Source organism: Mustela erminea, chromosome 6, assembly GCF_009829155.1.
Source record: "Mustela erminea isolate mMusErm1 chromosome 6, mMusErm1.Pri, whole genome shotgun sequence".
NCBI classification, from domain to species: domain Eukaryota; kingdom Metazoa; phylum Chordata; class Mammalia; order Carnivora; family Mustelidae; genus Mustela; species Mustela erminea.
In genome coordinates this window covers 98,084,260-98,102,000 of record NC_045619.1, presented here as the reverse complement: position 1 = coordinate 98,102,000, position 17,741 = coordinate 98,084,260, and the positions used below count along the sequence as shown (strand labels likewise).

General features: G+C 36.5%; 1 protein-coding gene across 10 annotated transcripts in view; it reads right to left on the bottom strand.

Annotated features, from left to right (window-relative positions):
- USP15 (ubiquitin specific peptidase 15) overlaps positions 1-17,247 on the bottom strand; it is a 114,685-nt gene extending 97,438 nt beyond the window's left edge. For 3 of the 10 annotated variants that reach the window (XR_004287032.1, XR_004287031.1, XR_004287033.1), the window contains exon 1: positions 16,825-17,241. Coding sequence is in view for 7 of the 10 variants with exons in the window: in XM_032348841.1 (XP_032204732.1) it covers positions 16,825-16,913 (89 nt within the window). In the remaining 3 variants the exon portion in view is untranslated. Of the gene's footprint in view, positions 1-16,824 lie in introns of all 10 variants that reach the window. The other 7 variants (XM_032348833.1, XM_032348835.1, XM_032348834.1 and 4 more) reach the window with 5 other exon arrangements.
- Positions 17,248-17,741: the final 494 nt, after the last annotated feature.

Sequence of the window (17,741 nt, the reverse complement as noted above, 5' to 3'; positions counted from 1 at the left end):
TTGGCCATCTTCCACATGAATTTTAGAGTCAGTTTATCAAGTTCCACAAAAAGTACAATTAAGATTTTGATTGGATATGTGCTAAATTTATTAATTAACAGTAATAGTATACATAACAATGTGATTTATAAAACTGACATTAAAACTATTTGGGAAATACTACCAAAATTCTATTTATTTAAAATATATTTCTAAAAGATGGGGTTTTATCTCCCATAGTATTTAATAATCCTTTACTGTATGGTAGACGTTTGCACTGGGTAGTATTCATCTGCTGCTATAATATTTCTAGTTCATATCTCTTTGCTAGATCTTGAAGTGACTGGTAGTTTCTGTATAATGATACTATTAAGAGAGGAGACTCTCACACTTGATGGATATTTATCTGCTTTCAACATTACTTTCAACTGAAAAGGCCATCACATCTATTTCAGGCCGCCGTATCTTATTTGCAAAATTTTGTGGTAATGAAATATGAGGGAAAATATAGGAAAAAACAGAAACATCTATCACAGAAATAATTGTACATTTCTTAAATGTACTTAAGAAAGACAACATTAAATGAAGTGAGCTAAATAAAACAAAATTTATTTTAAGACATTTACATAGATTTATTTTAAAAACTCTACATCTAATCTGTGAATCTGCCAAAACATAAGAATCCTCAATTTGAATTGATAAAAGCCCACAACAGAATCAATAGTTAATGATTACAAGTAAGTGAACAAAGACCCAACTTCTAGATTTTCAACAGTATTCTTAATCCTTGGTATGCTATTAGGATCTAGACAGGACCAATTTTAGCTTCCAAGGTTTTTTGTTTTGTTTTGTTTTTAAATAGTTATAACTATTTGTAAAGACTGATATTTCATGACTTTAATCTTAGACCTCTGAGAAAGAATAAAAGGCATGAAACAATCTATAAAGTTAAAACAATGATCCTAAAATGAAGTCTAAAATACTTAACATTGCCTACTTGGTTTTGCATGATCTATCTACTCTTGCCTGTCTAGTCTCAACTGGTACCATTTTTCTTTGCTGAGACATAACCACAATAACCTTTCAGTTACTAGACACTCCATTTTTTGCCATATGGTTCCATCTGCCTAGACGCTACTCCTATTGCTCCCAACATCTATTTAATTCCTATTATCTTTCAGATAGCCTACACGTCACTTTCTCAGGGAATCCTCCCACAGCCTTTCCTACTTCCTTTCAAATAGTTTGGAAAAGGAGAAACAAGATGACAATTATTAGCCTACTAGATACCAAGACTGTTTATTAAGTTAAAGAAATTACTTTCAATTACAAAATTACGAACATTTGAGCTTTACATTTGGGCCAGGTGCATATTTCTAAGCACTTTAATATATTGGTTCATTTATTCCCTTAACTACCCAATAATGCAGGTACTATTATTTCAAAGGCACAAAGGAACACTCTGACCAAGGTTAAAAAGTGTCATACCTGTGATTAAAAAATGTAATACTGGCACAGAGAAACAAAAAGGCCAATGAAAATAGCACAGAGAAACAGGAATTGGATTCATGGATATGGGGAACCATGATATATACCAAAAGCATCACCATATTAGTGGGGAATGATGTAGCTAAGTATATGGGAAAAATGAGAGCTTTACCTCACATAGGCAGTCAGTTCTACTCTAATGCTTGTTTTAAAAACTTGAATATGTTAAACACGATTGATACATTAGGGAACAAGAGCACAAATTTCAATACATGCTCAAGCACTACTTTAATCCACAAGCAGGACCAGGACTAAGGGTAAGGCAAGTGAGATGCCTAGGAACCTTAATAAGAAGTGCCTCCTGAAATTCTGCCCCCAAGTGGTTAGCTTGCTTTACTGTAGTCCTAACTGAAACAAACATAAGGTGAATGAAGAAAACTACTCAGCTGTACTGAACCACATAAGAATGCGCAAAACATACACATTCAAATATATATGTATGTATATTTATATATATGTGTATATATATATATATATATATTTTTTTTTTTAAAGATGGGGGAATGCAGAGGGAAAGGGAGAGAGAGAATCTTAAGCAGGCTTTACATCCAGCACAGAGCCCAGTGTGGGGCTCAATCTCACAACCCTGAGATCATGACCAGAGCCCAAATTAAGAGTCAGACACTTTAACTGACTCAGCCACTCAGGCACCCCCCACACTTTAATCGTCTTCAAGTGTGTTACATCTGCTGTTACAACTTCTTGGCAGATTTAAGAAAACTTTTCTTGGGGCACCTGGGTGGCTCAGCTGGTTAAGCCACTGCCTTTGGCTCAGGTCATGGTCCCAGAGTCCTGGGATCGAGTCCCACATGGGGCTTCCTCTGCTCTTCGGGGAGCCTGCTTCTCCTTCTCCCTCAGCCTTTCCCCCTCCTTGTGCTCTCTCTCTCTTTGTCAAATAAATAAAAATCTTTAAAAAAAAAAAAAGAAAACTTTTCTTCCACCACTTTGCAACCCTTTAAATCGTACTTCTACAGTTAACTCCATCCTTTTGAAAATAAAAATGTCATATTTATCGTGGTAGTTACATACTTCTTAAAAACTGTGCTACCGGGGCACCTGGGTGGCTCAGTGGGTTAAGCCGCTGCTTTCGGCTCAGGTCATGATCTCGGGGTCCTGGGATCGAGTCCCGCATCGGGCTCTCTGCTCAGCAGGGAGCCTGTTTCCTCCTCTCTCTCTCTCTGCCTGCCTCTCTGCCTACTTGTGATCTCTCTCTGTCAAATAAATAAATAAAATCTTAAAAAAAAAGAAAACTGTGCTACCATTTTTATTATGTTTTTAATGTGTCACTGAAAAAATTTTTTTGTCCCAACCCCAATTTTCCCATATGCCCTATGTTTTTTTAATTGCATGATTTTGCATATAGCATGGTGATTTTTAGGAACACGTGCTATGTTACAGCAGAAGTAACTGTACAAAAACAAGTTATAGTTGGATTAAAAATGTAAATGTGAAAGTAGAAGTACAATTTTTAAAAAAAAAGATATGAGAAAATCCTCATTTCCTTAGAATATAGAAGAGTTAAGACAAAAAGCAAAAACTTTAAAGACTGATAAACTTGTCAAGGTTAAAATGAAAGGCTACCTTTCAACAAAGACACCACCGAGTAAAGAGAAGATAAAGACTGGAGAAGATACACCTACTCCAGATAACTGACAAAGGGTTAGAATACATGAAGAACTCCTTTAGGTTAATAAATTTAAAAAAAATTTTTTTTAAGAAGGAAAAAAAGCAATTCATGGAAATGAAAATCAGAATGGCCTCCATACATATGAGAAAATGCTTAATCCCATTAGCAATGGGAAAGATACAAATTAACACCATACCATATCATCTCATGAAGCTGGTGAACACATCATGTGCACATGTGTCAACAATATCAAGCTGTAGAAAAGATGTGTAGTAATAGGAACTTGTATACTGCCAAAAGGGGAATAAACTGGAACCTTTACTTGGGATGGTAGTTTGGCCACATAATCTATTAAGAATAAAGATGTGGGGCACCTGGGTAGCTCAGTCGGTTAAGCGTATGCCTTCAGCACAGGTCATGATCCCAGGGTCCTGGGATTGAGCCCCACAGTGGGCTCCCTGCTGAGGAGGGAGCCAGGTTCTCCCTCTCCCTCTGCCTGCCACTCCCTCTGCTTGTGCACTCTCTCTCTCTGTCAAATAAATAAAATCTAAAAACAAATAAATGAAAGAACCGACTTACCACACCTTAAAAAAAAAAAAGATGTACATACCATACATCATGTATTGCCATTGCTAAGTTTTACCCTACAGAAACTCTTGTACAAAATTACAACTATAAGAATACATAGTGCAGGGGCACCTGGGTGGCTCAGTGGGTTAAAGCTTCTGCCTTCGGCTCAGGTATAAATCTCAGGGTCCTGGGATCGAGCCCCGCATCGGCTCTCTTCTCAGCAGGGAGCCTGCTTCCCCCTCTCTCTCTGCCTGCCTCTCTGCCTACTTGTGATCTCTGTCAAATAAACAAAATCTTAAAAAAAAAAAAAAAGAATATATAGTGCAGCATAATTTATAACAATAAAAAGATGCAAAGAACCTAGTATCCATTATTCATACCCAAAAATATTACACAAAAATTATAATGCAAAATACAACTACATGTACCAAGGATAAATCTCAAAACTACAATGCTGAACACCCCCCCAAAATTGCAAAAGGACACATGTAATATAACACAAATGTATAAAGACAACAGATGTACAGTTTGAAGAAAAATTAAAAACATGCCACCAATAGTATATATTTACAATCCATGCATATATATTAAAATGTATACATAAAATATTTTGATAATTTAATTATAAAACTAAGTAAAATAATACATAAATAATTTAAGATAATAATAAAAATCTGTTTCAGGATGGTGGCTCCCTCTGACAAGGGAGGGAAGATGATGGGACTAGGGAAACATATACAAGGACATTCAACTATTTTTGTAATGTTTTATTTTTTTAAACTAAGATATGTGTGCACAAATGTCTTGTTATATTTTTCTTTATACTCTTCTTTCTTCCTGAAATAGTACATTAAATATGATTAATATTTTCCACTTAATAGAGAATAATTTATATATATACATATACCTGGGCACAAATGAAGTGGAGTCAAATGTATAGACTGAATACTGAGGTCAAAACTGATAATTAAGTGATAGTCAACAAATGAAAAGACTTTCAAGCATAAAAATAAGTAATTATAAATATAAATTGGGTTTGGGTGTTTTTTTTTTTTTTTAAGATTTTATTTATTTTGGCAGGGGAGGAACCAAGGGGGAGGAAGAGGGACAAGCGGACTCTGCACTGAGTGTAGAGGTCAATGTAGGGCTTAATCACAGGGCCTTGAGATCATTCATGACCTGAACCAAAACCAAGAGTCCCACACTTAACCAACTGAGCCACTAGGGCGTCCCCTTAGATTTTTCTTTTTAATTGTGATAAAAATATGTATCAAAATGTACAAAATACACAGTTTGTTTTACTATGTATTTTTGGAAGAAATTTGTAGGTTTAAGTTATCTCTTATATTTATTTTTTCTGTCTTATATTATCTCTTCCAAACATGAATTAGCATTAAATTTTAATTAAAAAACTGACATAAGCTTTGGAGAATTTTCTCTGGAAAAACACGATTTATTTGATTACTTCTAAATTTATAAAATTATGTTTCTGACATATAATGTATTCATTCTGAAGAAATTATTTCTTTTCGGTAACTACAGCAACCAGTAAGTAAACCAGAAAAATAGAAATGACTGGGTGATATCTCAAAAGAACAAAAAAAGCATGTAAGAAACAGAAAGCACAGCTTACAATCCTTTATATCTGGGAAAATAATACAAGTAAAACAATAAAAAACCCTACAATTAATATATATATACTTATTTTAAGCTGACTTAACTTTTAGTATGAAGTGTTATATTATAAATTTGCAACTATCTAAAATTCATGTAAATACTAATCTGCAAATATCCAGAGATCCCAAAATACGGAAGAGAAATTAACTGCTTTGTGACAAATGTACCAATTTAAGTTTCTTGCACAAAGGAGTCGATGCCTTATAGATGAGCCCAAAGGTGAAATATTTCTAAGTAATACTGAGACATGTGACTGTGTTTCCATATAAAAAGCCATGAAGTACATGTACCAAAATATGATCAAGATTATTTATGATTAAGGCCTCTGGCTGTAGCTTAATTATTTCCATTTCCCTCTGTTTCGTGAGTTAGAAGGAATTTTATGAGCACCTCACACTTGCATTAATCATGATTGTAACACAGTAGTATGCCAATAGGAAAAAATTTTATCATAATGTTAATACGGGTTCAAAAATTAGTAAAGAAAATCTTACAGAGATCAAGGTCTATGATCATCAAACTCTCAAATCCTTCAGAGATGACCTACAATCCTCCAGCATATCTCCAGACAGCCTTCTCCATTTATGGTAAATTCAAAACTAGAATGTGCTAGGACCAGAACTTTGGGAGTTTGGTATGTTGGAAGAACTGACTAAATGATGTCGGAGTTCATGACAAGGGGATAGAAGGCTACATAAGGCTAGAGAGGTAGACTGGACCAAGACTATCCAATGCTTTTAAGGTAATGCTAAGGATTGTATCCTAAGTGTAATCCAAAGTCACTGTATGATTTTTAGCATGGAAGAGATATGATCTGAATCACATTTCATGAAGACCACTGGAAATACCTCACGGGACTACTGGGAGGATCAAATGTTTAATAAATCAAAAAATCACATAAAGCTATGAGTACTTCAAAAAGGTCTAAATTACATGGTGCTAAATATTCTGAAGGCATCAAGTCTGGCCAGAATAATTTTCAATGGCTCCAGAGAAGATGGGTCAATTTTAGGATCCCACACAAATTTAAGTTAATTTTAAGACAGTCCTCAAATGCTTAAAAGTTACTGTAACAACTAAAAAGGCCAGATGTTTTTTCCTTTTCTTTCTTTCTTTTTTTTTTTTTTTTTTTTTTGTGGTGGTGGTGGGGTAAAGGAGTTCTAAAAGTTTATACTATTTTTATATACACCACAAGCAAACTTAAGGAAAGATATATACAGGCTAATGAAAGATTGAGAAAACAGCCCTAGACATAAAGAAGTTTAAAAATATGGGAAAAGGGGGGGCACCTGGGTGGCTTAGTGGGTTAAGTCTCTGCCTTTGGCCCAGGTCATGATCCCAGGGTCCTGGGATTGAGCCCCGCATAGGGCTCTCTGCTCAGCGGGGAGCCTGCTTCCCTTCCTCTCTCTCTGCCTGCCTCTCTGCCTACTTGTGATCTCTGTCTGTCAAATAAATAAATAAAATCTTTAGAAAAAAAAAAATATGGGAAAAGGGGAAATCTCAACAGCTGCATTTAAGAAATCGTAGAACTGGGGTGCCTGTGTGGCTCAGTGGGGTAAAGCCTCTGCCTTCTGGTCCTGGGATTGAGCCCCACTTCGGGCTCTCTGCTTGGCCAGGAGCCTGCTTCCCTTCCTCTCTCTCTGCCTGTTTCTCTGACTACTTGACTATTTGTGATCTCTGTCTGTCAAATAAATAAATAAAATCTTAAAAAAAAATCATAGAGCTAATGAATGCATAGTTCTTTCCTTTTTTTGATTAGCACATTTATACAAACAACTTTTGATAAGTGATTCCTGCTTAATTTCCTAATACTGACATATATGTAACATCATTTATTTCTTAAAACCCTACCTTTTTCTCTGTAAAGTAGATATAAAACATTCTTCTACGACTAAGAAAATACACAAATATTTCAGCCTAACCCAACGCAGCACACAATTTCAGAAAAACATGTATAACTATCTTACACAGGATTAGCGGAATAAACAACTCTTGATGTTAATTCACTCTAAGATTAATTCTCTTATTTAATGATATACTATTTAAGTTAGTTTCAATACTAAAGGAGATATCGATAATTTCTAGCATTTTATATCATTATAAGCCAGATGATTCACAGGCTTTTTAAAAAGTACCAAACTATAACTCAGGATTTCATTGTTTCAGCAAAATTTAACTGAAATCTGAAAGCTATACTGAAAGCTATACATAACTGAAAGCTATGGAGTTCTTTCAAATAAAACAATGGTTTGGTTAATCTCTTTATATCTTCATTTTAAATTTCAAGTATTTCCAACCTATTTTCTACTTTGCACATTAAATTCATCAGTTGGCAAGAACTAATTTTTATGACCTCTTTTTACTTCTAAACTAAGACAAAAAAGGAACTCAGGAAGGAGGCCAAGTAGGATTGTGAAAGTGAAAAGAAAACCCATAGAATGGGAGAAAATTTTGCAAATCATCTCTACAAAAAGCGATTTGTATATAGAATATATAAACTCTTAAAACTCAATAATACAAATAATCTAATTTAAAAATGAGCAATGGATCTAAGTAAACACTTGCCAAAGAAGGTATACAAATGGCTAATATACACATACGAAAAGATGTGCAATATCATTAGTCATTAGGAAAATGCAAGTCAAAACTACAATGAGATACCACTTGGTATCTGCTAAGATGGCTATAATCAAAAGACATTAACAAGTGCTGTCAAGGATGTAGAAAACTGGAACCCTCATACTGCTGATGGCAATGTAAAATGCTGCACCCACCTTGGAAAAGACACCAAGGAATTCCACTCCTAGGTATATACTCAAGATAAATCAGTTTTGTATATACAAACAAAAGTATGTATGTACACATAACAAAAAGTTATGGCTACACACAAACTTGCACATAAATTATTCACAGCAAGATTATTCATAAGAGCCAAAAATGTGAAAAATCCAAATGTCCATCAACCGATGAAGGGATGAATTCAATGTAGTATATTATCTATACAATGGAATATTATTCAGTAATAAAAAGAAATGAAGTACTAATACTTCATGAAAGAAGCAAGGCACAAAAGTCACATATACGATTCCACTTATATGAAATATCCAAAACTGCTAAATCTATAGAATAAAAAGTAGATTAGTAGCTACCTAAAGCAGGGGATCCAAGGAGAAACTGGGGGAAGCAGAGGACTGCTAATAGGTATGGAGGATTTTGGGGCGGGTGATAAAAAATATTCCAATACTGATTAAAGTAATGGTTGCACAATTCTGTGAGTATACTGAAACCCAGTAAATTATACATTTTAACTGGAAAAATTGTACAATATGTCAATTGTATCACAATAAAGCTGTTTTTTTTTTTTTTTAAGAGTGAAAGGAGGGGCGCCTGGGTGGCTCAGTGGGTTAAGCCGCTGCCTTCGGCTCAGGTCTTGATCTCAGGGTCCTGGGATGGAGTCCCACATCGGGCTCCCTGCTCAGCAGAGAGCCTGCTTCCCTCTCTCTCTGCCTGCCTCTCCATCTACTTGTGATTTCTCTCTGTCAAATAAATAAATAAAATCTTAAAAAAAAAAAAAAAAGAGTGAAAGGATATATATCTGCATGAGATTATTAGGGATGATTTTACAGAGATTTTTTAAAAAGATTTTATTTATTTATTACAGAGAGAGTACACACACAAGAATGAGACAGAAAAAGAGAGATCGGGGCAGTGGGAGAGGGAGAAGTGGACCCCCTGTTGACCCTCGGATCATGACCTGAGCCTAAGGCAGACACTTAACTAACTGAGCCACCCAGGCACCCCTAGGAATTGGTGTTGAGCTTGGTTTTGAAGTAAGTGAAGGTCAGGAATTAGTAAAATGTATTTGAAATAATATGAATAATGTGTAATGGCCTATGAGGCAGAAATGAGTAAATAATTTCCAAGAAATGGGAACCACCATCAGTATTAAAGCAGAGCTATATTAATTAGAAATAAAACTGCTAAGACTAGAATGCTAAACCAAGGACAGAGCACCCCAAAATCCTACAAGCTCCTCAAAATATAAAGATGAAAATCCTATTTTTAATATGCCAAAGCTGGGTGCCTTGGTGGCTCAGTGGGTTAAGCCTCTGCCTTCAGCTCAGGTCATGATCTCAGGGTCCTGGGATGGAGCCCCACATCGGGCTCTCTGCTCAGCGGGGAGCCTGCTTCCCCCTCTCTCTCCACCTGCCCCTCTGCCTACTTGTGATCTCTCTCTCTCTCTGTGTCAAATAAATAAATAAAATCTTAAAAAAAAAATGCCGAAGATATCATTGCCTGAATTTAAAATTTCAAAGTATTCATCTCTCAAAAAGTTGTTTCCATAATATGGGTATGTCTCTATCATTCACAGGCAAGCAACACAGTTTAAAGTGCAGGGTTTCAAGGTGATTGTCTAGGTTATAATCTCTGTTCTATCACTTCTGATTATGTACATGTAACTCTATACCTCGGTTTTTGTATCTGCAAAATGAGAATACAATCACTTCATATAAGTGTAAAGCTCTTAACATGTAATAATTTTTGTAACCATCACAATAACTATATGGTACATGTAACTACTTAACTCTACCTCTCCATAGAATTAAGTTTCTACAGCTTGAAATCCATTAAAATTTGTGAATATAAAATTTTCTATCTATATCCAAGGTAAATCCCTTGATTAAACTGTTCAACTCTGTCAAGCTGTTAAAATATATTGTTAAGCAATATAAAGCAAACCAAATTATCAAGTCTTTTTTTTTAAAGGTTTATTTATTTTATTTGACAGACAGAGATTACAAGTAGTCAGAGAGGCAGTGGGGGTGGGAGGAACCAGGCTCCCCACTAAGCAAAGAGCCTGATATGGGGCTCGATTCTAGAACCCTGAGTTCATGACCTGAGCCGAAGGCAGAGGCTTAACCCACTGAGCCACCCAGGCACCCCTCAGGTCTCTTTTACCATGATCATTTCACCCTATCATTCTTAATCTTTTTTAGTAAAATTTTACTCAAGGAACTTGATGATTTTTTTCACTCAAGGAAGTAAATTTGTCTCTAGTGCTCCAGGTTTTGATTTACCTGGCTCTCTAAAACTTAGAATTGCCTGGCCTCAAAGCCACTCTTAGACTTGTCTGTGAGAGCCTTTGACTTCTTTCACAAAGGAAGTCCTTTCTATGGCTACTTCTGCTACAAGATTTTTCTTAACAGTAAGGAACTACCAAACTAATATCTGGGTCTTCCAAAGTTCAAAGGAGAGACGAGACAGCCAGCTCTCCTCCTCATGGAGAAGAAAAGGGAGTCATTACCCTCCTCCTTTTATGGGGGAGAGCTATAAGGAAACCATGCAGAATCCTATTGATGAAAGCAGTACAAGTGTTGTAGGTATAACCAAATACAAGTTAATTCTACAGAGGTTTTCTGCCTCATATTACAATCTGAACTTCTTTACTTCTTTTTGAGGAGCAATTCCTAATTATTACTTCAGATAAGTTATTTTAATCTGTTTCCAAAACTACGATCACTTACTACCAGTCTTATTCTAGGTTTCTTTAGTAGTGACTTCTATATAAACTGGATAAAACTGAAAGGAACTTGCTTCTTTAAAGAATAGATGGAAGAAGAGTGTGGAGAAATGACTGCAAGGGAAAAAATAAAAGACAGAGTATGAATTAAGCGGAAACTGAGGAAATGAAAATGAAAGGCACAAACTGAATTGAGTCAAGGAAGAAAAACAACTTACTAACTGCTGTAACTCTATACAGGAAGAACTAAGAAGGAATAATAATTTAATGAAATACTGTTCGCATTATATTCAAATAGTGACAGCATGAAAACATTTTTTAAAAAGATTTTATTTATGTATTTGACAGAGAGAGAGAGAGAGCAGTGGGGGAAGGGAGAGAGACAAGCAGGCTCCACGCTAAGTGTAGACCCTGACTCAGAGCTCCATCTCACGACCCTGAGATATGACCTGAGCTGAAATAGAAAGTTGGATGCTTAACCTACTGAGGCACCCAGTACCCCCAAAACATTTCTAATACTAAGGAGATACTGATAATATCTGGTATTTTAAATCATTATAAACCAGGTATTTACACTAGCTCTGAACTCATCAAACATTTGTAAAACGAGGTAAATAAGAACACTTACTTTAAAAGCTGCATTAATTATAAAGCATTTAGAACAGCTTTCCAGAAGGAAAATATCAAGATTTTCTATACATGCTATGGTATCTGAACTAAACAGTCATAACACACAAATTTACAATAAAATGATACAACTCTACAAAAATAGATTACATTTAAAAAGAAAAAATGTCCATTTTTTTCCCTTTGAAGTGAAACTAACATTTAAAAATGCATCTTCAAAATAAGTGATTTTGGGGCCTGAATTAAAGCCCTAGACTACTTGTGTTCAAATCCCAGATTACTGTGTGAACACTTGAGCCTAGGCTTCCTATTCTGTCAAATGTGAATTACATTACATTCACATTCTAGTGTCCTAGAATTATAGTGATAAGTAATTAAGTTAACATAATAAGTACTTAAAACAGTACCTAGCACATGGTGCTTTCAAATATACTACTATACACATCATGGCCTGAAAAACTAAGTTTTTCTTAGTATACATATGTGTGAGCAAAATTAGTATTTGTCACAAAACTATTCTGCAAAAAGAATATTTAATAACTTAGGTGTGCTAATGGGAAAATGGTATGATTTAGAAAAAAAATAATAAAGCCTAAATGTCACTCAATAGATAAATGAAATCATAGACTAAAAAGCTCTGGATCTTCCTAGCAAAGAAGGTATACAATTTTAGATTCACTAACAACTTAGAAGTGATTTAAAAACTTATAAAGCTTAAATTAGGAAAAATTGCCTTTCTAGATTTTAAGCAACTAAAATGTGAAAAATATGTTCTAATAATGTCACTATTTCTGTCCTTATTTTCACTGATTTACTAACACAAAAAAAACCCATTTTGCTCTTTGGTCTCATTTCCTATAAATGATATGACATATACCCTAATTTAACAGTTAACACTTTGGCACAACTAAAATTAATATTTATAGTAATAATAATGTAAAAATTCTTTAACAAATATATACTAAACTATTTGTGGAGTTTATATTAATAGTGTCCCTTTACATTATGAACTGATTTGTCATTACAAGGTTATTTTCTTTTAGTATTAATTAAAGTTGCACAAAAAGAGACCATATAAAATAAAGCCTCAAAGATTTCTAAGTAAAAGAGCAGGAATCGAAGGGAAGTCCTAAAACTGAATCAATGTCTTCTAATATGAAAATCTCAAAGATCTGATGGACTATTCCTTACCTATTTATTGAAACAAAAATATCATATACATTTGAAATTACTCTAAATACAAATTAAAGTTACTCTCTGAAGTACCTTAAATCTACTAGAGTTATTAGGGTTTATGCAAAAATGACACACAAGGGCGCCTGGGTGGCTCAGTGGGTTGGGCCACTGCCTTCGGCTCAGGTCATGATCTCAGGGTCCTGGGATCGAGTCCCGCGTCGGGCTCTCTGCTCAGCAGGGAGCCTGCTTCCATCTCTCTCTCTCTCTCTCTGCCTGCCTCTCCATCTACTTGTGATCTCTCTCTATCAAATAAATAGGTGAAATCTTAAAAAAAAAAAAAAAAGACACACAAAATTTAATTTGTAAAGTTAGCTATGCATTACCATTGAACATACATAAAAATTTAAAACATCACACATAAAAGTTAGTGAAAATGACTGGTAGAAGAGTAACACTTAATAAAAATGGGGAAATAGGGGTGCCTGGGTGGCTCAGTGGCTCAGGTCATGATCCCAGGGTCCTGGGATTGAGCCCCACATCGGGCTCTCTGCTCAGCAGGGAGCCTGCTTCCTCCTCTCTCTCTGTCTGCCTCTTTGCCTACTTGTGATCTCTGTCTGTCAAATAAATAAATAAATCTTTAAAAAAAAAATGGGGGAAATAAAGCAGTGATTTTGATGATCTGTAGTTATCTGTTTACTTATATATCCAAAGAGTATTCCATAGCCCACAATTTGTCTTTGTCACACATTTAATTAATTACCCATGCTCCATGAATAGGTTCCTCTATCCCTAATATACTTAACATGTAATGTACTTCAAAAATTTTTCCTCTTGTCTCATGAAGAAAAATCACCAAGTACCTGAAGATTAAGTTATCTTTCATTCAATCTAAGTTAAACAAGTTCTAGTTCCTTTATCTTTATTTCTATAGTAACTAAATTCGAACAGTCTTGTTCATGGTTTTCTAATTACCACCTTTGAGCTAAAATAAAGATTAGGAAACAGCATTATAAGACTACTTTACTCCTTCTAATACAGATCAGTGTCACTTTCATACCTCACCTTTTTAAGCATCAATTTGGACTTGTCACCATAAAGTCTAGTATTAAGTTTGTTAGTAAATATATTAATAACTTTAATTAATAACTTCTAAATAAAGTTCGTTCTTCCTCATCTTAGACTTGTGTACTTATTTTCATCTCTAGAAACTCAGTCTTCAGATAAAAATCATTCACTATTTACAAATAAATAGAAACTCTAGTTTTCAAGCAGAATCAAACTTTGCCTAAGTGTTAGTTATCTACCAGGATAATATGAAACAATCCTATCCAAAAGCTGCTTACAAACTACTTAATGAAATTAAATTTCATTTTCATTAGTTTATTCATTTTAAAGCACTTTAAGGCACCAAAACAACAAAAATTAGTATAAGTTTTCAGGAATAAACTTAGAGTAAACCTTCCATTTTTTCTCCGTAATCATCAGTCTTTTTCAAGATGGTTATACACACATACCAAGATAATGTTCCATCTGCATATGGCCCATTTCAGCTACAAAACAGCAGACTGAATTTGCCCAAATAACCATAAATGACTAATCCAATCATCTTTTAAAAAGACATTAAAAAGAGAAACAACTTTTTAACAAGTTAAAAACAAGTTTTAATGAGTCCCCAACATGAGCCCAAGTAACAATTATTAAATCTTCACCAGTTCTCTAATCATGTGTACATAATGAATTGTGTACTTATTAAATTATTCTCCTTAAAACTCTGAATCAAACTTTTGCTCTAAACTATTTCCTTTTTTTGACAGATTTCACCTAATTGCAAATTAACTGGTTTACATATAAACCACACTGGTTTTTGCAAATCCTCAGTACCATCCTATCCTGGCATTGTTCCCCTTTAATTAACAGAGGTAATCAATCAAGGACAAAAATTTTCACATTCTGGGGCACCTGGATGGTACAGTTAGTTAAGCATCTGACTCTTGATTTCAGCTCAGGTTGTGATCTTAGGGTCTCTCAGGGTCCTGAGATGGAGCCTGCTTTAAAAAAATAAAAAGAATATCTCTCCCCCCCACCACTGCCCCTCTCCATTCCTTCTCAAATAAATAAATCTTAAAAGAAAAAAAAAAGTCCACATTCTGCTGTTACCTAAATATGTGGGCTTCAGTTTCCTTTTCTTTAATATGAAACCACTGACTTTCATTTTAAAATGAAAATCAAATTTATGGACTTCCTGTATTCTTTACAACAGATCTTTAAAACTATTTACAGTAACTGTGAAAAAGCAAAAATACTTTTATTTGAAAAATGTCAAGCTTCAAGTTTAATGCTCACAATACACACACTGTTCGTATCATCCCATAGTGTCAACACCAATTATTATCCAGAATACCAAAAACATACATTAAAAAAAAAGTAATATCCATCTGAATAATAGCCATATTTAAACTTACAGATTTCTATTTTATGGAAATCCACATTTATCTTTTTTTATAGGCTAGGTGAATTAAGTTTAAGTGTTCTTTAACAAATAAAAGGAAGCAAAGATTTATCTTTAATAATCCACAGATCAAGGTAAACATGTGTCCTAAGAAATACCCAATTTCCGCACATGAATAAACATCTCACACTTATCTGAACAACAATGATTGTTAAATCATCTAAAGATGATTGAGATATTTTTTGTTGTAATGCAACAAGTGCATGCTTACACCCTTAGGGATTTTTATCATATAAACACAGAATCTATGTAGCCTAACAAAGTACGAAAAAAGTACCAAGACTTAGATCAAAATACTTCAATTCAAGTCCCAAGACTGCCATCTACTAGCTTACTTGAAAATCTCCTAGTACTACAGCATTTTATCAGAAGTTAACGAAGGTGACAAGAAAGTAAAATTTAATGTTATCTCATAAACGTAGTATTTTGGAATATGTCACTCAATGGACAATGAAATTATTGTCCATTTCACAGATGAAGACATTGAGATACAATGATTTAAATGAACTCTCCTCAAAGTCGTATTGCAGGTTAAGTGGTGAAACGGTGACCTAACTACGTCTAAATCTTACGTTGCTTCCACTAAGTCATAGAGGAGTACGTGGGAAAAAACTCCGTAAATTATACACTACTGTTATGGTGACAACGGGACATGAAAATAATTGTTATTACAGTAAAGAAGCACAGTACCCTTCTGAATAAATAGAGCACTTGCTCTTTTTGTTACATACTCTCATATTTAAGTTACTCTGAATACCACTTACTAGGCCAACAAGTATTAAAATCTACACATACTTCTTTCAGTATTTTAAGTATATACTTCGGTATTTTGTAAGTCTGAGTATTAGCAAGTGACTTAAGCCTCAAGCAGACTTATCTACTTTTTGCAGGCCTACGTTATCCCTCAAACAGGAGGGAAGGGCTGCGCTTCTAAGAGAAACGCTGCCGGTTTCTATCAAGCCTCCACTAAAGCACAAGACCACGTGGTATTTCTCATTAGCCTAAGGTTCCGTACTCCTCTCCCTCCTTTTGACAAGGAACTGGAAACTAGGGTTTCTTTCTCTTAAGTGGCGCCCTGACACATGCCACCTGTGTAGTAAGAACCGCAAACATCCTGCAGCCTGCCTCCCGGAAGAATACAAGAATCATAATAACAAGGAACTTGAATGCCGACAATGCCAGGAAAGGAAATGACTAGAGAAGGAAAGAGGATGAGATCTTGATAAGCTGCGGGACCTCGACCTGTCAAAAATTGAGAGACTCACGCCGAACGACTATAACCTATCATTCGGGAAGGCCTGAGGTGGGAGCGGCACTACGGAAGGAGGAAGGACGGAAAGAACTGTGTGAGTCCCCGTCGCCGCTCCCCTGAAGCCTCTCAGCACGCCGCGACAAGCCACGAACCCTGGACCTCATCTCGGGTCCAATCGTCGCCTCAACATTTCTGGAGCAGCCCAAATCCTGCTGCCCAGTGCGGCCGCCGCCGGACCTGCCCGCACCTGTCACTAGCTAAAGACACCAGCCCGCAGTTCCCGCCCAGTTCTCCACCCTCCTCCCGCAACCGCGACCATCTCAAGCTCTTTCTCTCACCAGGTGTCTCCTTTCCGGAGCGAGGTTTTGAGCAGCGTCGCGATGTCAGACCGCTGGATGTCCAGATCTGCCGCTCCGCCTTCCGCCATCTTCTTCCACTAGCGGTAGCGGAGGCGGCAGCGACGGCGGCGGCACGCCCCAGAGCATTGTGGGAATGGCGTCCCGCGGCCCCTCCCAGTCGGCCGGTCGAAACCAAAAGAGATGGAGAGGGGGGGGGTTGGGGGAGCGCCTCGGGACAAGAGTTGGTCCCGGGGGCGGACTGAGTACGCTACCGCGGTCGGCTGCCCCCAATCGGCCCCCGCCCGTCCAGCATCTCGCCTTGGCCTCCTCTGGCTCGGGACAGCCGGGTTTTAACTCTTCTCTGTGAGGACCTTGTGTCCTCTCTCAGCAGCGGTGCCACCGCCCCGTCCATCCTCGACTTCTGCCTTCCCCTCCCTCTTTCTCACAGGCGCCCGAGAACCCTTATTTGCGCATTCACTCACGCTTGAGGGTGGGGTGGGGCGGGGGGCGTGGGGACGTCTAAGATATGGCAGAACATTTTAACAGCTCTGAGGCATTAGTCCTTCCGTTGCTAGTCGCGGAACCTAAGCTCGGTGAATTTTGGCCCCAACAAAGAACAATCCGAAACCGAACGCTTGGTCTCGATGCCCTTCTTAGGCTCCTTCCTGCCCTCCTACTCCTGCTGTAGGTGGAAACCTTTTATAGGCTCTTTGTGACGCCTCCCCAGGCACACCCAGACGCTAAACTGCAGTGAAAAACATGTCCCAGTTCCTCGGTGAACACGGAGTGAAATATGTATTAAATAATGCCAGGTACTAAAAGGGAAGGAAACGTGCCTGAAAACCTTTATCCTCGATGTTATAAAGTAACATTTCCTTAACCACATCTTCCCATGTGTGTTACCAGCCATTATTTAG